Source organism: Etheostoma spectabile, chromosome 24, assembly GCF_008692095.1.
Source record: "Etheostoma spectabile isolate EspeVRDwgs_2016 chromosome 24, UIUC_Espe_1.0, whole genome shotgun sequence".
NCBI classification, from domain to species: domain Eukaryota; kingdom Metazoa; phylum Chordata; class Actinopteri; order Perciformes; family Percidae; genus Etheostoma; species Etheostoma spectabile.
The window spans coordinates 8,118,719-8,141,550 of record NC_045756.1 but is presented as its reverse complement, the minus strand read 5'-3'; the positions used below and the strand labels follow the sequence as shown (position 1 = coordinate 8,141,550).

At 43.1% G+C, this 22,832-nt stretch overlaps 2 protein-coding genes and 1 long non-coding RNA gene across 5 annotated transcripts in view; 2 read left to right on the top strand and 1 right to left on the bottom strand.

Annotated features, from left to right (window-relative positions):
* Positions 1-9,525, bottom strand: part of LOC116674099 (uncharacterized) — a 13,127-nt gene extending 3,602 nt beyond the window's left edge. The window contains exon 1 of the long non-coding RNA XR_004327974.1: positions 9,516-9,525. This is a non-coding gene — a long non-coding RNA (uncharacterized LOC116674099). The remainder of the gene's footprint in view (positions 1-9,515) is intronic.
* The window catches only part of mbd5 (methyl-CpG binding domain protein 5), a 32,675-nt gene extending 16,870 nt beyond the window's left edge, over positions 1-15,805 (top strand). Inside the window, exons 4-10 of the mRNA XM_032506481.1 lie at positions 1,134-1,299; positions 1,554-3,941; positions 8,691-8,917; positions 9,015-10,145; positions 10,672-10,745; positions 12,185-12,260; positions 12,394-15,805. Of these exons, the coding sequence (XP_032362372.1) occupies positions 1,134-1,299; positions 1,554-3,941; positions 8,691-8,917; positions 9,015-10,145; positions 10,672-10,745; positions 12,185-12,260; positions 12,394-12,456 (4,125 nt within the window). The 3' untranslated portion in view covers positions 12,457-15,805. The remainder of the gene's footprint in view (positions 1-1,133; positions 1,300-1,553; positions 3,942-8,690; positions 8,918-9,014; positions 10,146-10,671; positions 10,746-12,184; positions 12,261-12,393) is intronic.
* Positions 15,806-19,551: 3,746 nt separating this feature from the next.
* Positions 19,552-22,832, top strand: part of LOC116674014 (kinesin heavy chain) — a 33,612-nt gene continuing 30,331 nt past the window's right edge. For 2 of the 3 annotated variants that reach the window (XM_032506492.1, XM_032506493.1), the window contains exon 1: positions 19,552-19,796. In XM_032506492.1, the coding sequence (XP_032362383.1) occupies positions 19,671-19,796 (126 nt within the window). In that variant the 5' untranslated portion in view covers positions 19,552-19,670. Of the gene's footprint in view, positions 19,797-20,162; positions 20,375-22,832 lie in introns of those variants that run through there. The other variant, XM_032506494.1, reaches the window with a different exon arrangement.

Here is a 22,832-nt window from a genome sequence, read left to right as displayed (position 1 = left end):
GTCCCAGCTGCCTTGAGATCATTGACACAATCCCCCCGTGTAGTTCTGGGCTGATTCCTCACTGTTGTCATGATCATTGCAACTCCACGATGTGAGATCTTGCATGGAACCCCAGGCCGAGGGATATTGACAGTTCTTTTGTGTTTCTTCCATTTGTGAATAATTGCACCAACTGTTGTCACCTTCTTACCAAGCTGCTTGGCAATGGTCTTGTAGGTCATTCCAGACTTGTGTAGGTCTACAATCTTGTCCCTGGCATCCTTGGAGAGCTCTTTGGTCTTGGCCATTGTAGAGAGTTTGGAATATGATATGATATGATATGATTGATGGCTTCTGTGGACAGGTGTCTTTTATACCGGTAACGAGCTGAGATTAGGAGCACACTCTTAAAGGGAGTGCTCCTAATCTCAGCTTGTTACCCGTGGGAGCCAGAAATCTTTCTGATTGAGAGGGGGTCAAATACTTAGTTCCATCATTAAAATCCAAATCAATTTAAAACATTTTTGTCATGCGTTTTTCTTGATTTTCTTGTTATTCCTTTTCTCACTGTTCAAATAAATCTACCATTAAAATTATAGACTGATAATTTCTTTGTCAGTGGGCAAACATACAAAATCAGCAGGGAATCAAATACTCTTTCCCTCACTGTAGTATTATATGAATACAATGGTGTCATGTAAGAACATTAAAGTTCAACAAAGATTGGTTCAAATAAGAAAAGTTCCTTTTCCATTTTTATTTTCCATTTAGATGCACTCCCCTACAAAATAACCCAATTAGTCGGAGGGATTCATTATTTCATCATCTTGTAAAAATTATTCGCAATATAAATCGCAGGAAAACAAATATTGTAATGTCGTTTTTTTCCAATATCGTGAAGCCCTGTTGCAAATACACCGTAATAAGCTTGCTGTTATCATATAACTTTCCCCTGTCTTTTTTGTCTCTTGCACCTCTTTCCACTACCAATAAAACTCAAGAATTCCCCCCCTTATCTCATTATTCATGTAATTTTTTTCATCTGCAAATAATAAAAACAAAGAGATGGCAAGACTTAGGAGAAGCATTTCCTTTTGACCCCAAAAAACAATTCACATTGTAAAGTTGTTCAAATCACCTATCCTTTTCCTCAGGTGTTCAACTTTGACCCAGGGGCAGCTGTCAAGCAGAGGACAGCAGAGGATGTGAAAGCAGATGAAGACGTCACCAAACTCTGCATTCACAAGAGGAAGCTTCTGGCTGTGGCCACGCTGCACAAGAGCATGGGGACGCACCCACCTCTGACCAGTCCAGGGGGAGGTATGAGTAAACTCAGTAAAAATCAATGTTTCAGTTTGATAGCAGCCTTCAGCCATACATAGCGTAATAGTAGAGTAAAGCCCGTTGCTGGTGTTGCTATCCGCAGTAACTTAGTATGTGTTTCTGCTGTTTTCAGTTTTCTGTTGTGCCAGTCATCGTTGCCTTCAAATAACAATGACTTTGCTGCTCTTCCTTATATTTTGTCCAAGGTGTTGGTATTGATTTAACTCAAATGTGCTTTGTTTGGCTTCAAGGTACATCGTCTGTGGTTGCTGCGCATTCCACAACTCGAGCAATAAGGACTAAACCCCATGATGGATTGCTAAATACTGCTGGCCCAGACTGCAAGAATCCTTTCAAGATGATGATGGCCCCGGGACAACAGCAGCAGCAGAGGCTGTATCCACCCCAGGAGATGGGTGGAGCCCAGCAAACCGAGCTCTACTCTGGGTTCCACAGGCACCAGAGACTGGGCAGTGGGGAGCCAGGCCCCAAATCCCCCTACCGGGTTGGGTATGGAGGCATGCTGAGCCCACCTCCCTCCAGTGCTAAGCTGTATGGAGACGGCTCACAATCTCCCAGTGCCGACACTCTGGGCAGCCCTGATGCCTTTCCTAGGACCAATCCTTGTGGGTTTCCAGGAGTTGGCAGTCCAGGCTCAGCCTCTATCCATGGAAACTCTAGGACGCCTCTTTCCCCACCCAGTCTAATGCTTCATGGCTCCCCTGCGGGCCAGCCATCTTGCGCCATGACAGGGAGGACTAGCACGCCCCTTTCCCCTACGGCCACTGCCAAAAGCCCTGTCATGAACATGAATATGCCTCGGGGTAACTTTCCCCCTGGTATGGATATGCCCCGTGCAGCGTTTCACCATAAAACACATCTCGTACCGCCTCCTTCATCCATACCACCATCCTGTGCCCTACAGAAAAGGCAGTTGACCTCTGAAAAAGACCCATTAGGCATCCTGGACCCCATCCCCAGCAAGCCAGTCAGCCAGCCCCCCTCCAACATCCCAAACCCTTCCAACTTTCAGCCTAACATCCACTCTCAGGTACAAATGATGAATGTAAACATACCCCCTCCCGCCATTGTTCCCTTGCCAAGCAACTTACCTTTACCCACAGTGAAGCCTGGACCTGTGGGGCATGGTGGTCACGTTCAAAGGACTCAACAGGGTGGTCCGCCTTCCTCTATGTCCCCCTCCCCTGTCACTTCCCCTGTCCACATGGCAGGGCCTGCCCTTGGGAGAATGGAGGCCTCCCCTCATCGCTCACGCTCATCCTCCACCTCCTCTGACCATGGGAACTTTGCAATGCCCTCGGGACATCAGGTCCCATGTGGCAACATGAAGGTCCCTCCTCGTTCCCCCAGGTCTGCCATGGGATCTCCCAGACCAGCCATGCCCTCCAGCCCCTCTACCAACAAAACTGACCCACATCACCAGTACAAAGACTCCCAGATGCTGCCTGGGATGGGAAACTCGATTGGTACCCAGCAGCACAGCAACCCCATGTACTCGCCCACCTCTTCCTCGTCGTCGTCCTCTTCTATGGCAACCCCAAGCGCTTCCCAGAAGGGCCACCCAGGACTCCTGGGGATGCCTCTAAACCAGATCCTCAACCAACAGAATGCCGCTTCCTTTCCCGCCAGCAGTCTCTTGTCTGCCGCAGCCAAAGCACAGCTAGCAAATCAAAACAAACTCAGCGCTGCAGGCAACAGCCCTGCTGGCAACAGCCCTGCTGGCATGGCTGGGGGTGGTGTTGGTATGGCAGGCATGGGGGCTGGTGGAGGAGGTTCTGGTGGAGGTGGCGGACACCCTGGCTCCATGAGCGGCCCTCGAGGCATGGAGGGACACAGCACTTTAAACTCAATGCTCCCGCCAAACTCTACCATGCTGCTCAACACTCCCGAGGGCCAGAGTGGCCGCGCGGCTCTAAGAGACAAGCTCATGGCCCAGCAGAGGGACCCCATGCGCAAACGGAAGCAGTCATCGGGCAGCGCTGCCGTAAACCACGACAACAGTAACAACATGGTCTACAACATGCTTAACAAACGAGGCATGGGAGGACCCCACATGGCAGGGCCCATTGCCACTGAGCAGCTGCGAAAAGTTGGAAGACTTGGAAACCTTCCCCCAAACACCTCCATGGCCCAACTTCTCCAGTCCATGAGCTGCCAGAGCACCCACAACCATCGTCCGGGTCTTAGCCCTGGCCCAGGGCCTCAAGGATCTGCACAGCTGCACTACAACGACAGCACAGTTATGGTCCCTGGTGGCCCTCAGCAGAATCTCATAGCTCAGCAGAGGCTGCGGGGTCCTGCAGATGCCATGCAACACTGCCAGAACATGGACACCTCTGGGGGCCATCTGGGCTCTCGTCCAGGCCAGTTCCCTGACATCATAGCCCAGATGCAGGCCTCCTCAATGAGTAACAGTGGTCCTATGGGGCCAGGAGGTGGACCGGTGGGTCCTGATGGCATGCCGCTTGGGCGCCCCAACACTAACCCCCCGCCGCTGTCCCATTCCGGCCCTCACCCCGCACAGCACAACCACCTTCACGGTATGGGGCGGACTAGCATGGTGCTGATGCCACATGTAGGTGGTGATGGAAGCTGTACACAGACCATCCCGGATACAGGTGAGATACTTGATGATGCACTCAGAGTTATCTGATTTTCAGAGTTATCTAAGTTAACAGTTTATAGTATATATACATATGCTGCTAAATATTAAATAAAAAGGCATTATACTAGAGCCCGATAAATAAAGGATTTTTAAGGCCAATACCGGTTATTTAAAAATTTGATATTCTGATATATTGACCGATATATATTTAAAATTATTAAAATTTAAACGCTAAAACTTCGCATAAATTGGTGTTGCCAACAGGGACGTTGTAGAACGCCCTCTGGTGGACAAACTATGCAATACCAACACTCATAACATGGTTGACCGTCCATTTTCATTTTATTTTTTAGATATTCATTTATCAGAATCAGTTATTTGTCATAATAAATTATTATGATGAATGAATATTTATCGGCCATTATAAATGTCTAATATCGGCCCGCCGATATATCGGTCGGACTCTAATTTATACATACTAAAATGACACAATGGAGCCCTAATATGTGATTATTCTTTGCTTTTATTTTCTGACATTTGCATTTCATGTCTAAAATAATTCTACTCATTTTTGTTATACGAGCATGAAAGTGATAAGTCATCATGTGACTGCTTATTACTTTATTGACCGACAGTTATTGATTTTCAAATGGCAATGTAGGAAATAAGATTCTTATTAAGAAGTCTCCTCGGATTTTTAATGATAAAAATTCAGAACACAACATTTGGCAAAATGATAGGAAGGATCATTTCAGATCTGCATGACATCTACCCCAGTGTAGATGTAAATGCTCAGAAGCAATTCAGAATAAATTAGTTTAATTTACAAAAATCTTAAAAAATTATGGTTTGGTGACATTTCCAAATGATTGACAGTAATTAACTAAGCAGCCACAGTCCAAACTGACCACCGTCTGGCTGGAGGATGGTCTCGATATCTTGAGCAGTTAATGACTGTTTATCCCCTTTCTTGTGATAAGCTAGCGGCTGGATGAAGATGTGGTTTCTATGGTTATGAGTGAACTGAAACCAAAGGATTTAGGTGATAGGCCCCAAGCCTAGACAGTCGGCCTCCTCCAGTATCTCTGAGCTAATGAGCAGACCCCTCATCTTTGGAAGCTCAGCTAATTGTCAGTCAGCCAGTGTTTCTCTTTGTTTTATTTGTATGCTAGCATCAGTCAATGGCGAAAGAAGATGGAAAAAGGATCTGGATCACGCTTTAAGGGAAGCAGCCCAGATAGAGCTTCTCCGAGCTGGCCGGTCGCTATAGTAACGATAGAGCCTGAATAGGGACCAAAGTGAAGCCTTTGATGAGGGTTTAGGCCTGTGTGTGTTTGAATCGCTGTGTCTGCATGTCTCTGACTGCTTGTGTATTACAGTGTGTGTGTGCTTCTGTTTTCTTTGTGTGCATATGAATGACTTTGTTAGTGACTGTATGTTTTTTTTTTTGTGTGTTCTCTCATTCATGTGAGCGTTTGTTTAGAGAGCGCTGAAAAGACCTAGATCTTGTTTATTCCCTTTCCTGCCTGCTGTGGGACTGGACTATGAGTTTATATATTCATTGTGCGTCTGTGTTCTCATGTGGTTTATAATGGAGACACCTTAGGTCCTGCTGGAGGCCACCGTTTCTTCTCACCAGGTGCCCCTTTATTCTGTATCGCTCTGAAGTAGGGCTGGGTACCAAATTCAAAACTTTTCAGGCACCAACCAAATTTCTTCTTTAGTACCGAAAAATTTCTGGTCACACAATTCAAAATATTAGTACCTAAGAAGTAAATCTCATCAGCGTCAGTGGGCCAATCAGCATGCAGCATGCTTCCACCAAGATCTAATAATGTTTGTGATTGGCTGTCTAATGTTACATGTCATATAGGCAGGAAAAACTCACTTAGTAGGCTATTTGTAATCTGTGCCGTATTGTGTAATTTATTTTTGTTAAAATGTTTTTTATGAAATTTGGTGTTGAAAAAAGTATTGTTTAGGAACCAGTATCGAATTCACGGTATTGAAATCGGTAACAGTATTAATCTTTTTAATGATATCCATCCCTACTGCAGGTAGTTCTGTGTAGGTCGGGAGGTAAAGGATGATGGGATTTAGGGATGTGTTACAAAATGACACACTGGTGATAATTTTAGCAGCACCTGCATACTTTTATTTTCTCTGCTCATTGTAATGGCTTAATCCTTCGGGGCCAGCGATCTTCCCACTGCTAAACTCCCAATATTGGCCTGGCTGTGGCATCCATGTGTTGTCCGGCTTTACAATATGTTCATAATCTGATAAACACATTTTTGGTTTGCAGGCTTCTACTTTTTAATTGGTGCGATGCTACCTTTTACGGTTCCATTACTGTCGTTAGCTCTTCTGTAGTCAGCATAAATGTGCTCATACGTGTACATCCTTGTTATAATCGTAGAATGGGTGATTAAAACCATTGCGGTGTCCTGTCGTCCAAGCATAACTCTGCAGTGTCACTAGTGGTCCCAATAACCTGAGACGTTTTTGTCCCCAAGGGGATATTCTTTCTCACTTACACCATACGATATGGACACGGCATGCTTACAGAGAAACAAAAATAACAGAACGACATGCAGAGAAATAACACAGACAGACAACACAGATAACGTGGCAGTGATCTATCTGGGTCTCTTGTTTAGGGTTGCTGTGGCTGCAGGCGCCAGGTTTTTGCCATAGTGAGTTTTCTTGGACCCCAGGGACCCGTACCTGTGTCCAGAGGGCAGAATTGTGAAGTGGCTTTTGATTGGGTGTGTGTTGTCCCGTGCTATTGTGGCTGCAATGTGTGTGATGGCTTTAAAATTGAGATCTACGGGTGTGGGAGACTGATTCATTTGGCAGTAGTGTTGGTTACACGTATGAGCATAAGGTATCAGTGTATAATGAAATTCGAAAGAAAGAAATGATCATCTGACACTCAACTCGTCCGCGGTTCCCCGTTCTCCTTTTTCCATTCCAGATTAGTAGCCTACCGCCTCAGGCGAGTGTGGCTGGTCGTCATAGGAGGAAACTGCCGTTGCCTAATCCAACACACACACAAACGTCAAAGGTGTGTTTTTGATTCTTGGCATGTGGCTGTTGCCACCGCTAGAAGACAAGTTTAGTTTCAAAAGAAGCTGGAGGAGGCAAAAAAAACCCACAGCTGGATAAACTAAACACAACGGGAGACACCCGTCTGTCACTAGCAATAATGACGCAGTGGTTTGTGACGATTCTCTCCGACCAATCAGCAGTCTGCAGGTTTTCAAGTCACTTTTTGGTATCGCGTCAGCTCGCTTGGAACCTCAACTGAGGTGGTACTAAAAAAAGTACCTGTTAGCAGGTACCAGGGACTTTTTTTGTAATGGAAAACCCAAAAAGTAGAGGCGAGTCAAGCAGGAACCATGCAGTGGAAAAACGCCATAAATTGACTCACCTCAGCTCCTCAGAAAGGTCCCTCCACTGTCTAAGGGCCTTGGTGACAAAAGCACATACGCACTCACAGTCTCTTGGGATAAAAGAATATTCTGTCATTAAATGGCAGATGCTATTCCTCTGAGTAGCTTGTTGATTTTCCCACACTTGAAGCTAATGTGGATGACATGTTAGGGATCTTAAGAGCACTGAAAGCTCTTTGAAAGTGGCCTAGTCACTGGCTTTTTAGCATCAGCCTCTAACCATCTGTTTCTAGACCCCCCCCATCCACTCTTGCCATCAACAAATACTCAAAAGTTCATTGTAAACTCTCCCAGACCTCCTGCCACCCAGCTGACCCCCCTCCCCATCCCCCCATCCCCCAGCAGAATAAAACGCACCACCCGACCCTCGTAACCCCCCACATCCACCCACCCAACTTCCCCCAACAAGCTTCCTGGCAGTGGACAGCACCACCAATCATCACTCGGTTTCCATGGCAACCTCCCCCGGCAACAGCCGTCACTATATCATAGCAGTAGCGAAGGATGTGGGGTGGAAGGGGGGAGGGGGTTGGCCAAGTCGTGGCTCTCTGCGTTAGAGCGAGGAGAGGAGAGGAGGGGGGGGGGGAAGAAAAGAGGAAAAACATGGAGAACACACACAGCTGCCCTTCAGCTACGTAGCATCGCACCAGCTGCTCCAGTCGCCACTCCTCCACACACACACACACACACACACACACACACAGATTTTGTATTTGCTTCGGCTTTGTCTGCACAACATTGCTGCTGGGTTTTCCCTTCATTCATTGATACATATGTGGCCTTGATCTATGTTGTTCATGTTCTGTCCTTGAATGCTTTGCTAACTAGTCTGTCTCGACCACGCATCTGGCATTGTCTCCATCTGTTAGTTTTGGGCGCAATAGATTAACATGCAACTTTTTTTCTCTGATTGTAAAAGTCTCTGTTGATAATCACATGTCCAGCTTTGCCATTCATTTTCTGGTTTCCTGTGTATTGAATTTATTTGGGCCGCCCACTCAAATAGATCTGCTTAACAACACAAGATGTGTCTGGTATTTTTATACAGTTTATTGTTCGCGAAAGCCTGAATGAAAATGAAATGGATAATGCAGATTATTTGCAAAGTCTGTTGTGCTATTATATCAAGTTACCGGGGCAATGACTAATTATAAATAATTAACTAATATTATAGATTTAAAGTAGTAACTAATTGTTCTGGGAAGACCATTGGATATGTCATTTAAAGCATATTTTTCTGTTGTTATTGCTGTACTATTTGGTTGATATGATGAATTTTGACTGATAGTGTCCCAATGGTTTTGCAGGAAACCCCTCATCCCTTGGCTGTGGTATGGGCGGCCTGCCTCCACACATCACCACCGGCGGAGGTCAGATGTACCAGCAGCAGGTCCACCAGGGCATGCAGCAGGGGGTGGCCACCCATCCAGCCTACCAGGGACAGCAGCACTTCTCTGACAACTCTCCCTACACAGACGGCAACAACGCCAATGCCAACGCCGGCTCCATGGCCTGCCTCTACCAGAACTACCAGGTGGGACAAGGAGTTACATTTTAACGTCTGTAGCATTTCTGATAGTTTTGTAGAAAAACATTTTTCCTCATTTTGTGTCCTTGCTTTTGTGTCATAGCCGGGGATGTTGTCGCACCCACAGTTCAGGGAGGGGCAGCAGCCCCAGGGCGAGGGGCTTCCAGCGGGCACAGCTGGCGGTGACAGGGGACCCGGTGGCCAAGAGTCGGTGGACGCCATCTACAGAGCCGTGGTGGACGCCGCGAGCAAGGGCATGCACGTTACCATAACAACCACAGTGAGCGGAACAACACAGGCGAGTCCGGTGCCTGCCCTCAGCGCTATGAGTGCCTTCACTGCCTCGATAGGGGAGCCGGTCAACATCCCCCAAGCAGTTAGCACGGTCCTGCACAGGCACCAGGACGGGGAGGCGTTACCCATGCAAGCCAGACCGAGACAGGTGAGGCCGGGACGGGGTCAGAAGAGCATGGATCCAGGGAAGAGCACTCCAGACTGCCCAGAGGCCAATGACTACTTCCGTTCTCCTGGGCGTGGGACGCCCAGGGGGCAGTGGGATGGGGATGCGCAGCATGGGGGAGGCTTTGATGCTCACAGCAACAACAGTGCCTGGGGTAGTGAGGAGTTTCTAGAGTGCTCTACCCAAGTGAGGAGTAGTCCCTGCATGGAGCGACCCGCCAGCCTGGCCCCTGCCCCGCCCTGCCCCACTGAGGGGTCCAACGACCACGGCCTGGTCATGGCTCACGATAAGGCCTTTCTTGACGATGGCTATCGCTTTAACAACTGCAACCGGACACCCGCTAACTACAAGGAGCGTCTGGAGCAGACGGTGGAGCGCTGCGTCCACATCAACGGTGCCACACCTCACTTCAACACCCGAGGTTATGGAGAAGTCCTGGGCCCCCCGCGGCAGGAGCTGACGGGGGACGACCAGTCGCCCAGCTCCTCCACTAGCCTGGAGGGACCGCTGGCCACAGCCAAAGACTACAGCCACTACAACGGCCACTTCAACGGTATGGCGCCCAGCCCCTCGGACACAAAGAGCCTGAGCAGCGAGGAGGACCTGCGGCAACCAGACTCTCCCTCCTCGGAGCTGCTTCACTATCGGTCTAGGACCTTCAACATGGGAGAGCTGGTCTGGGGCCAGCTAAAGGGCTTCCCACCTTGGCCTGCCAAGCTGGCCGGGGATGAACAAGTCCACAGCGCTGCTTTGCAGCTGCGGGAGCAGGCCAAGGTGAGAAACCCATCTGTGACCACCTGTCATAATTTAACAAGCCAACTTGAATTTTCAGACTAAATAAGACTGCAGAGTAAAGGCTGATTTCAGTGGCTGTGACAGTCATCTTAACAAAGTCACCAGAAAGATATAGAGCCATATTAAAAAGATTTGTACAGTCTTGGGTTACACCAAACTATTTTCACAGTGTAAAATAGATGCTTGCCAGAAAGTCAAGAGGGGAGAATAAGTTGTATATGACTGTAACAAAGTTTTCCCTGGAAGAAAACCTATTGCAACACTGAAAAGTGAGAGGAAAATAAGCATTTTTGTCCACTGGCCATAGTGGCAGATTGATTCTAAATTTCTCAAAACACTTGCCAATTAAGAATTTCAGAATATAGGAGCTCCATGAATGACGACTGCCAAATGAACTAGTAGACGGTACAACAAATCCACCGTAATTTTCTGGTATTTGGTGGGAAATTCTCAATCTGCACTAGCAGCTAAATGTACTCAGATGTTTTGCTTCATCTCCATCTAGGTGGAGCCAGAGAAGCTTAAAACACTAACTCACGACTTGGAGGCACTTGATCGAGCCGCCAAAAGAGGCCTGAAGTAAGTGAACCGGTCCTCCATGTTTTTGCTTTAGCAAATAATTTGTGTGTGTGTTTTTGAACATCCCGAAAGATTGCAACTTAAATCTAAATGAGGTGCTTAGATAGTTTCTGTCTTTCTCATAGCATTGCCTTAATTTACCCTAAGTCACCCTAAGCTTTCCAGTGTAGCATTGCCCATTGGCAGTTTACAGTCATAACAGGGGCAGACAACAAATTTTTTGCAATGGGTCCTTGATTTCAGACAGCGATAGATGAAACCAGGGTTTTACTGCAGGGCAGTTAGCAAGCCCTAGTAAGTAACTTAAGTATTTGAAACTTTGATCACAGGTTCAGATGTTCACTGTAAAGTACGTAATATTTACAACATTTACATACATAAGATTAAGGTTTGTGTTTGGAATTCCACACTATCATGCTATTTAGTAGCTAAAAAAGTGAGATGAACGACAACGTTCATAACAAACGGGGTAGAAACCTATAATGCCAGTAACGCTCCAATTAACAATTCTACACCTAAAAATCAGTGGTTTGGTCTAGTTGTTTTTATTTTTCAGTAATCTAAGTCTTAAATGGCGATGTTACTGGAGAAGGGGTTGGCAGGGGTTACCATGGGTAGGTGTCTCCAAGCTGGGAGGTGGTTTTCAGGGCTCAGTGCGTCCGAAAACATACACACTGGTGTTTATTTACACAAAAGTACTTTGAACGATAGTGTACATAATGAGGATGTAGTGCAGAGGATGAGAGCTTTATGCATTATTGTTTGTATTTGATGATTTCTATGATTGGAATAGCTGGGGAGGGGGTTCAACGAATGATCAGTTACTATTGATTTGTTAGTGTTTGTTCAGTGTAGCATTGACACCTAGTCGTTACAGTGAAAACACAGTTTTGGTCCTACTGTTTGAATCCCGTCTTGTTGCATTACCTTGAATGTAACCAGGGCTTAAAATGAACTTTTTTGATCACCAGCCAACATGGCAACAATTTTTAAAGTTACCAGCCAATCAGATTTCCCACTGGTCAAATTTAACTTTACTTTAATTTCAGCTCCTCCTGTTTGTTTCGCGCCGTTCCGTTTGTCTTCTTCGTTACAGCGTAGCTCGTTATCGATACTGCGTTTGCTAGGCACATAGCCTATGGTAAAATGAAACGCCAGGACATAGTGTTTATGGGAAATGTAGGATCAGTACTACAAGCACTATTGCCAGATAAAGACTATGTTTTACAAGCCAGACACACACCAGATTTCATGTCAGAAAACAGACCAGTCTGCCGCTCACAAAAACGCACTGTTGTTCACGTCATTCATCACCGGCCAAATTGGCTAGTAAGTTTATAAAGTTATCCAAAGTAAATTTTTACTGGCGTTTGGGGTGTTGGTGGGTGTCAATTTAAAGCCCTGCATGTAAATAATGTAAAAATGTAAATGTTCAACAGACAAGGAAAACTGAATAATCACTTGGAAGCTGCTATCCACGAGGCCATGAGTGAACTGGATAAGATGTCGGGCACAGTGAGTGTTTACACTTTTGTTTTTACCTCCAAGAGCAATTGAAGACATCACTTGGCTCCTCATGAAAGTATTGCTTTGACTCCGCCTACCTGTGCAGCCGCCACCCTAACGTTTCTCTCTTGTCTGCCGTCAGATCCCGTCGCGGGATCGTCAGGTGAAGCTCCCCAAGCCCAAGAGGAGAAAGATATCCAGATAACATTGAATGTGTCGGCCCCAGAACGTCCTCAAAGCCTTTCGGAGACTGCGTCCGTTCCGCCTTGATGCGATCTGAGCTCTCTAAACAGGTGCTACACATGGACTTTTCAATGGTACATCCCTTTTGGTTCCATGATATCAACATGACTTAACGACCGACCACGGAAAGGTGCTGGAAGAAATTCCAATCACCGAAACAGTTTTCAACTGAAGAGAAAAACCAACAAAGAGAAAATAGAGAAAAAACATTGGTTGCAATTTGTCTACAGCTCACTGAATTAACTATTTTTTTCTAGTATAAAATAGTAAAAACAAACAAAAAAAGAAGCTGCGAGCATTACCTTACATATTTAAGAAAAATAGACAGTCCAAATATTTCTGATACATTTTCAATATGTATATAGATAATCCTGAAATTTCATGCTATTAAGAATTGTATGTATATATTGTACAATGTCATGTACAAGCATACCTAATGCACATTTTATCTTTTATTGTACAAAAACAAAGCAGAAGTGTACCAATGTCTTGGTTTCTATTCAGAAGTGCGGTTGCATTACGGCCGCATGCATAGGATAAATAAGAATACAGCCTAAAGCTTTTATATGACGAACTGTAAGACGTTGCTGTTTTTTTGTTAGTTTTTTTGTAAGGGAACAGCAGTGAAACAGGCATGAGTACATGAGTTCTCCATTACGAAAGTCACTTCACGCCAGTTAAGTGTTCATTTGTATTGGGGGGTTAAAAAACAACCAGAATGAACTTTACCAGCAGAAAGTGTTCAATGCCGAAGTGATGAACGACCGGCCGGACGAATGTTGGTAAATCTGCACCTGCTCCACCAGTCACTTTGACGGGAAAATCATGACATTTGGAGATCAATTTTTGTGCTAAAAACTCCTTTTTGGATTTGCAAATCATCGTAACTGGCAGACGTAAGAAAGTTGTCCGATTTTTAGAACGGAAAAATCCACCTTCAGGCACTTCGGTTGTTAGTTGTCATTTTGTGTTCCTTGCATTTCAGCAAAAATGTGTTCTCCATTTTATGGGGTGAACCAAAAAGTGGTTTGCAAGATAGACTTTCTACAACTCCCAATGAAGACTCAAGATTTCCATATAGTAGAGCTGCATCTGTTTTGATAATCATGGAATCGTTAGTAATTCTTTAAGCGAAAACCATAAATGTGAAGAAATTTGCAGCGCTAGTTTTGTTTTTTTAAAGATAGTTTTTAGGGCAATTCCACCTTTAAAGATGCAGTAGGTAAGACTTATAAAACAAAGGGGTGGGGCTGCCGCAGGTCTGATTCGAATCCTGAGCCTCCGCATAGAAATCCATATGAAAGCAAACCCGTACTGAGAAAAACATGTTTTATTTGTGATCTTATGGGGGAAAAGAACCTACACTACTCACAAACTCAAGTGTAACAGCGACATCTCTGATTGGTCCAACTTGCTGTTACCTCGGAAACGATTACCATGCATGCGTATCAGTGAACGGCTAGATGGAGCTTCTACCATTGAAGTCTATGATCGTTACTCTACACCTTCTTGTACCTTTTTCCATTTTTGGCGTTTTCTAAATGTCTTTCTTGCGCTGAATCAAATGTTTATTGGTCACGATTCATCTCGTAGCTGGTTGGCTCGCTTCCAGACTTAAAACTCTTTATATCAGCAATTTTTGAAACGTCAATGGAACAATTGAACAGAGGGAAAACACTTCAGAACCAGAGCCATTAAAAACGTGGGCGATCACCGCTGAGCTCCATTAAGCGGACGCTGGATGCAGCGTGACGTCTAACTAAGAGTGTCTTTGGGTGGATTTTTCCTTCAGCTACAACCGAGAATCCCAGGCTGCATTGACGAATTATGTCATTAGATTGTTGTGATTATTTTCTTGTGCTCGTTTGTACAATGATTTATTTTTATTTTTTTTACCATGACTGTAGTCGTTTTTTGCCACAACTATAGCTTTAGGTAGAGTAAACCAAGCTCAGAGGCAGAGTCTAGATTATCAAATGAACACTAACTCCTTTCCTTTCTTTTTTTTTTTCAAGAGCAGTGAAAGCATTTCTCGCGTTTAGGGGCCTTGTGGTTGTTTTGTTTTTGCTTATTGATGTAAATTATTTATGTACAGTACTCCATATTTATTTTAAGCTTTACAAAAATGCTAGATGGCAATAATACTACCAAGAGTCGAGAACTCAAGCCTTATATGTGTATATCTATGTTTTTGTTGTTTTCCCAACAGTGAATAGATTATGTATTCCGAATCCATTACAAAGGTCATGTTACTTTTTTTTTATTTAAGAAGTGAGCATTGCATATAACACTCTTTTACAGTGCGGCGTTCTGCCTTTATCTACTTGTTTGTGTTCCAGATTGTGTCATGGATTTCTTAGTTACAGGAAGAAAAGGTGACGTCTGCCTCCAAGACCATACTATTTATGAATATGCACATCTAAAAAAAAAAAAAAGGCAGACATCGTTTATGTTGGTAATAAATGCAGTTTTACCTCTACTAGCTACTATAAGTTGGATTCGCCGCAAAGTAAAACTAAATCACTTGATCAGTCTTAAAAGCCGACAGTTATGCACAGTATTTAGGATCTCTGGATCAACACACACACACACACACACACACACACACACACACAGCTGCTCGTCCAGAGGAAAAACCATCCAACAACAATCAGAAATCACTACAGAATTATTAGTGCAATATACCAATCCATGGCAAAGATCAGCAGCGTCTCTGACTGTCTGATACGTTTTGTTTAGCTGGTATTCATCTTTTTTTCACGTGTCCTAACCCTAAGAGCCATGAAGTATTAATTTATTTGTAGCTTCACCTTTCACATGTACACAAAACTAACTCCCGTTTAATTTGATATCATATCAAAGTATCTGAGGCACACGAGGAAGCTCAGCTGTTACACATGTCTAATGATAACCGTTAAAAAACCAAATAGTACACTACTTTGTAAAGAGCTTCCTTCTCGCTCAGTAAAACATGAAAACGCTACTATTAAAGCATCCACAACTTTTGGATGTGCACACGTGTTTTCTAACCCCAGAAAACTAATTTGGGGCGAGAAATCCCACAGATGTTCATTTAGTTTTACAATGTACCATAAATATCCTAAATGAGGAGCCTCAAAGTCCAACTATGAATTACAATTTCAACATTTCTTTTTGTCTTCATGCGTACACACTTTTAAGGAACCTTGTACTTATGTTGTACTGTATATCTCAGAACATTGCTTACATTTTTTTGTCACGTGCACACTGGACAAAAACTCGGACATTTTGAAAAAGCCCTCAATTTGTAGCAACAAAAACCTAACAACCTTTTAAAAATATATCAGTATTGAAGACAAATATCAGGTATTGTTATCAGCTTCTAAATGCATGTGGGTGTATCCTTTTGTCCAGCCTCTTTTTAAGAGATTTCAAGTTTAGAAGTTCTAGCAATGTGTTAAAAGGTCTACTTAAACAAACCTGTTGAAAATATCAATTTTCTTCAAAAATGGCCCTATTTCTTTTCTCCAGTGTGTGCAGAACCTCCAGAGTTGAATTTTTTTTACTGTAATCTGTGGCAAGGAAATCCTCCGAGCCGTTGGTGTCGAGAACACAGCTCTTTTCGGTAAAGTTCATTCTGCCTCTCCCCTACTCACTCCCCCCCCCCTCCGTTTATTTTGTGCAATGACATGCAGGAACCCGTTCTCATGTTGGGAACCCATGTGTTATGGATCTGTTCTATCAATTTCATGTTGTGTGGTCAAGAGTTCAAAGCATTTTTGTTTTTGAGATGGTCTGTGCAGTCTATATTTTTTTCTCCTCCTGCCTGTGTGGTGTGTGTGTGTGTGTGTGTGGTTGTGTGTGTGTGTGGGTGTGTGTGTGGGGGGGGGGGGGGTTGTATGTGGTTGTGCGCCGTGTGTTGAGGTGTGATTTTTCTTTTTTTTTCCTGGCGTTTGATTTCTGCTCTTTGAATCGCGTTTCCCTCTTCCACCCTTTTCATTGTCAGTATTTTTTTTTTTTACATCTTGTAATTAAGTATATATTTTCTCACTAATATATACTTTACAAAAAATAGACTTGCGTGAAGTATGATGTGCACTTGATTGCTCTCGTTTGTTTTTCTTTTTTTGCATTAATGTGGGCTAGGGATAGTTTGTCAGAGTCCATTATTTTGAGATTGTTTGGACTTTTTTTTTAATGGTTTGATGTAAGCAGCATTTTTTTTGTAAATATTGTGAAACATTACAGGTCATGCAGTGATGTAACATTTTGAACGATGTTGCACAGATGTTTAAGATATTAAAAAAACATGTTCACTCTTACTTGAATAATTTGGCGTGTAACGTGTATTTATGTACTCTGTTTCTTGTTTCTTCATAGTTCCAAGGTTAATTTTTAGTTTAAAACGCTGTTTTATTGCAGTGGTTTTTAAAATGAGGTATGTGTACCCTTGGCGGTACGTGAGAGTTTTTGCAAAATGCTAATTTAAAAATGTTATAGTTCATAAAATGAGTCTACTATAATAAATGAATGAATGGATGGATTCTAACATTTAAATGTTTCTCAGTTCCAAGGCTGTTGTACCAGACCATTCTACCTCTTTATATACACTTCTTTTCTACCCAAAAATGTGATATTTGATATAAATGTGAAGTTTTTGTTGCTATTTTTGAAGTTTCTTACTTATTTATTTTTTAATTTGTGTAGTTTTTTAAAGATATGGTCACTTTTTTAACCTATTCTTGACTTGCTTCCTTCTACCTTTTAATTTGTCACTTTTTGCGTGGCATTTTAGGCCTTTTTTTGATAAAACAACTTAGACATTAAAGGGGCAGGAGAGGAGGAACGACCAAATTGAACCCGCGGCTCCTGTGTTGAGGACTAACTAGCCCCTGGGCCTAGGGTGCGGGCTGTACCAGGTGAGCTATCCAGGCGCCCCTAATTTGTCGTCACTTTTCTCAACCTATTGTTGCCTTCCTTCCTTCTGACTGTAATTCTTCTAATTTTTACTTGGCTTAAAACTCAATTCAAAGGGAAACATTACTGAAAATAAATTGAGAACCACTTGTTTATTGAAGTTCCAAAATCCAGGATCCTTTTAAAGCCAGTGCACACTGCTCTCTAGTGGGCATATAAGAGTAATTCAACATACTCCACATGGGAGAATAAAGAATCACAGGCAGGGTTTCCCCACCATTATAAGGTTTAGTTAGGTGCAGCACCCAGCTGTTTTGGGAGGCACGATGAATCAATGCGAGCTTCAGAACTAACTGAATGACTTGATTAAATGACTTTGAGCTAATAATTGGTGTTGGTCCCATTGGACATCTTTAACAGGTTTTTAATTTAATTGCCTTGTCTAGGTTTTTCCATGTTTTGTACACACATATATAATAATAATAATGGCCAAAATGACTAGGTGGATAATGAAGTGTACCCTGGGAATCTAGAGTTCTTGCGAGAGCAAGAATTTGAATTTGCTCATCAAGGCGTTGGGATCTGGCTGGTATCATGTGATACTGCTCATTAACTATGCCCTTGTAGCAGAGCTGCACCAATCACATCGGTGTAAATGATATAGGCGGGGCAAGAAGCCAGCAGCACCATTCACATTGGTGTATCTGGTATAGGCGGGGCCAGAGGCCAGCTGCACCAATCACATCGGTGTATCTGATATAGGCGGGGCCGGAGGAGAGCTGCACCAATCACATCGGTGTATCTGATATAGGCGGGGCCAGAGGAGAGCTGCACAAATCACATCGGTGTATCTGATATAGGCGGGGTCAGAGGCCAGTTAAACAGGTGATGATATTTTAATCTACCAGTTAGCTCTGCTCGTAACTAACCGTATGTACCCATGTACTGTTGTGATTGGTCGTAGTGTTATTCAATCGAGTGCAGTGAGATTTTCAAATACATGCTTGCTGCCTCCCCTCCAGATGGGAGACTTTCATTACCTGATGCCAGACCTTTAATCTTACGGATTTGGCTCTGGATTTCAAGGCTAAATGAACGCATAATGTTTTTAACCAAAATACATGTAATATATTAAGATTATAAATATGTTTTGTCACACAAGTAGTTACCCCAAGTTAAAGTTTGCCCCAAAAACGAAATATACAAAATTTCATTTTTTTCAAAGCACTTGAATTTGAACTTAAACAACGTTTTACTGATTCAAAAGGAATTCAACCATTTGGGCAAACCTAGCAAAAAATATATAATTTAGAAGCCAAGCAAAAATATATATTTCAGAAACCTAGCAAAAAATATATTTATGATAGTTTAAAAAGAGATTGGGTTTTTCTTTTCATTTTGTTGCTTTTTTTGAGTTTTTGTCGCCTTATTTGAGGGTTTTGTAGGATAGTTTTCTCGATGGATTTTTGGGACAATTTTTTATGTTTTTGTCTCTTTTCTCAACCCCTCGATTCATTAATAATCTGAATCGGCAAAATGTGAATATTTCTGCTCGTTAGGCAAAAAAATAAATATGGATTTAGGTTGCTGCATGTCTGCGCGTGCATACGAGCATTTCAGCGATGGTGGTGCTGATGCAGGGCCCGGGCGCGCGCCACGGTACCGTGCCTGGAGCGCGCCTTCACTGCACGTCAGGAGGACTCTGCGGCTGTCTCTGCGCATCCTCTACCCCCCCTGCAAACCGGGCAGCGAACTCCGAGACGTCCGAGTGTGCCCCCGGTCCGCTTATACCAAACACAGACGCATATCAGTCCGCTTTTTTGCACGGTTGTCGGTGTCACCGCTGCAGAGGGAGATCTGCACACCGACCTCTGGGCTCCTTTACCGGGACGCAGCGCTGCGGTTGATCCGATTTGGTCATGGCGCAGCCGAGGAACCCTGGACATATTCGGCTTGGATGAAGGACGCGTTGCGCTTCGGATTCACCTAAACTTTCCCTCACAGAGGAAACCAGGAGTCCCGACGTTTTATCCTCTGTAGCACGCCTTGATCTGAATGATTTGAGTCTCTGTTTTTGGTAGGCTACATCCTGAACTCTTCGTTGGCCCGGGACGCAGGGAGGGACGCATCAAGGCCCCGCTGGTGGTCACTTTGGGCACAACCTTGCCTAACATAGACTGAGCCTGTGTAGTTTTTTTCCAGCCTTCTGTGTGCTTGTTTGTGTGTATTTGAAAGGGGGGTGGTGGGGGGGCGGTGTAAACAGTGCCAGCAGCAGCAGCCATGATGGATGCGGCGGAGTGCGGGGTGAGGGTGATGTGCCGCTTCAGGCCCCTGAACGAGTCCGAAATAAACAGAGGGGACAAATACATCCCCAAATTCAAAGAAGACGACACGGTGGTGATAACGGCAAGTCTGTCTGCTCATTTGTAGCTGTGGTGTCTGTGTGGAGCTGGACATGCTAACCCTGCAGTGTTTTACAGGAACAAATGAAGTCAGTCTGAGTTCTGCAGGCAGGATGGAGGGGGGCGAGGGGATGGTGGGGCAAGTGCGCAATAAGCCTAGTTCTGCAGACCTTTTTCAATTTTTTTTTCATTGTACAATATTTCAGAATACAAATCTTATAAGCATAACACATTTCTTACATTGATACAACTTGAGCAGAATTGTCAGTATTACAGTGCAATATAAACAAAAGTGCAGAAAATACAATGAAAGCCTGTAGTCCTAAAGACCTATTCAATGGAATTCCGTTGCTAGGCAACAGCCTGGGTCCTGGTTAACTTCCAGTCCGTTGATGTCGTTCACGTAGCTAGCTAACTACACTGAGACCACTGGGACAGAAAGTCAACGTGGAGCAATTTTTAATATTTATGTTTACATCTGTGAGAAGGTTTTTATAGTGCGCCTATACGCCCCTAGTCCAGACAGTGGTTCCCAACCTTTTTGGTCGGACGTCCCCCATCAGTCCTGTCAGATGAACTCACGTAACTTTACTCTTTCATTGATTCTCAATGTAACGCTATGTTCTAAATGTACCTAGCTATGTGTAAAAGTCATTATATAGCGTTAAAAGTGGAGTGAAGACGAATGTTTCAACCATTTATTATCCATTAACATGACTTTAAGCTGCTACTTTTAGCTAACTTAGCTAAATATTTCAACCTTTGGCTAAATATTGTTAACTGTTATCTTACTATTTCAAATGTTTGCGAAATATTTCAACAGTTAGCTAGCTAGCTAACGCTAAATATTTCAAATGTTAGCTAGCTAGTTAAATATTTCAACGTTAGCTTAGCGACTATTTCAAATGTTGGCTAAATACTATAACTTAGCTTTTTTACTATTTCAAATGTTTCAAAAGCTAAATATTTCAACATTTAGCTAACATATTAAACATTTCAAATGTTAGCTAGTTAAATATGTCAACCGTCAGCTTAGCTACTAGCCTTATTTCAAATTTTAGCTAAATATTTCAACAGTTAACTTACAATTTAAAATGTTAGCTAACCTAAGTATTTCAACAGTTAGCTAGCTAGCTAAATATTTAAAATGTTTGCTAAATGTTTTAACCGTTATAGCTTACTATTTCAGATGTTAGCTAAATATTTCAACCATTAGCTTTCTATTTCAAATGTTATCTAATAATTTCAACTACTAGCTTAGCTACTATTTCAAATGTTAGCTAAATGTTTCAACCATTAGCTATCTAACTTTCAAATGTAAGCTTAATATTTTGACTAAGGCTGCACAATATAGCTGATGTGATAATACATAAAACTCCAGCCAGAGAGTGTAAATAAAGTTTTTAGAAATGTACTAAATACTGTAAGATTAATACTTCAAATACCTAGCTACATGTAGTACTGCAACAAGATAGGGTGCTTGCTACCAAAAATAATTCAATATCTAATTTTAAGAAATAAACAAACAAAATGTATGTAGTGTTTAGCTACATATTTTCAAAATCTAATCAAAAAGTTAAAAACAGACAAGTCTAGAAAACACTTTTATTTTTTCATTCTTATTAAATATTTAAAAAAGCCAATCAGGACCACTCTTTTCCTGTCAGGCATCTAAACATTTGTGAAAAAAGGGATGAAATTACTCATTTTAAATCAATCTTTAACACTCATAAACTAAGAGAAAAAGAGAAATTATTTATTTTTAAGGCCTTTTGGTGGCTTCAGTTGAAACCTGGACTTGAAAGACCTGCTGCAGGGATCATACAAAAAACGTCTTTAAGGTTAAGTTAGAGGTAAGGGGTAAAAGGTTATACTCACACTGACGTGCCACTTTTATACATGTGCTGGTACCTGTGTTTGTGTTCTGTTGGAATTGAAGATGCGGGAGCTAACAGACATCTTCACACTTTGTAGCAAAAGATTTATTTAAAAAGTTCAAGATTTTCATTTTGTGCAAGTTATTCCTGACATTAACCATCTGATGCTCAAAAGAGGTTACTGTATGTATCCTACATGTATGTTACCTGAATCTCATCTTATTCAGCTAAAGGGAAACTTTTTTGAGGACCCTTACTAAAAAGTAGATGCAACTAAGCATCGTGAATCGGATAATAAATCGATTTAAATGTGTAAAGATTACAACCTATTGATTTACAAAATGCTATAACCTAGGCGGGCGTGACACTAGACCCTTTTGATGGCGTTTCATTCTGAGGTTTTGCCGTATGTCCCTCATTTTACAACATTTTCCCGACAGACAGACAGGAAATTAAACTTGCCACAGCGTGTTAATGCAGCTCCATCCCCTTGCTCACTATGAGCAGCCCTGCTTGTCCTGCATTATTCATTCTGTTGCATTATGGGCCAGAAACACTTCTGTTCTGTCAGGACAAACTGCCTGTCACCGCCTTGTGCCATCAATCGAACAGCAGAAACACATTAGGCCGTCTTCTCCCATACTGTCGGTGTCAGTGGTTTCTCTGCTGTAATCTCGGGGTTCAGAGAGAGTGAGAGTGCTGCCGTTGCTGCCTCCGAGTGCTGAGAGCTGCAATTCACTTTTACCCCGGAGAGACGGAGACAGTAGTTGGACAAGGACAGGAAGAATGATGGATAGTCAGACTAGAAGCTGTTGGAGCCTTTACAGCCAAATATTAGGCTGGGGATTTTAGGTATCCTTCCTCAAGAAAATGCAACATTTTTCAATAAAAAGAAAAACATCCAATTTCCCCATACATTTTGGCCCAATCCCAAAGGGAGCATTAAGGACTAAGGACTAACAGACTTAATTCATCTCAGGTGCTAAGTGAGTGAGTGTGTGAGGCCACAGGGGCTCAGATAGGTATAAATGGGATTGGGACAGCACTTCACAAGATCACGTTACCTTGGCGAAGTTTAATAACAAAGATGTTGCTGACACTCGCTTGTTTGGGAAGTTTCATTTTAAGTTTGTTGCTTTCCACACGGCCAAGGCACAGGAGAC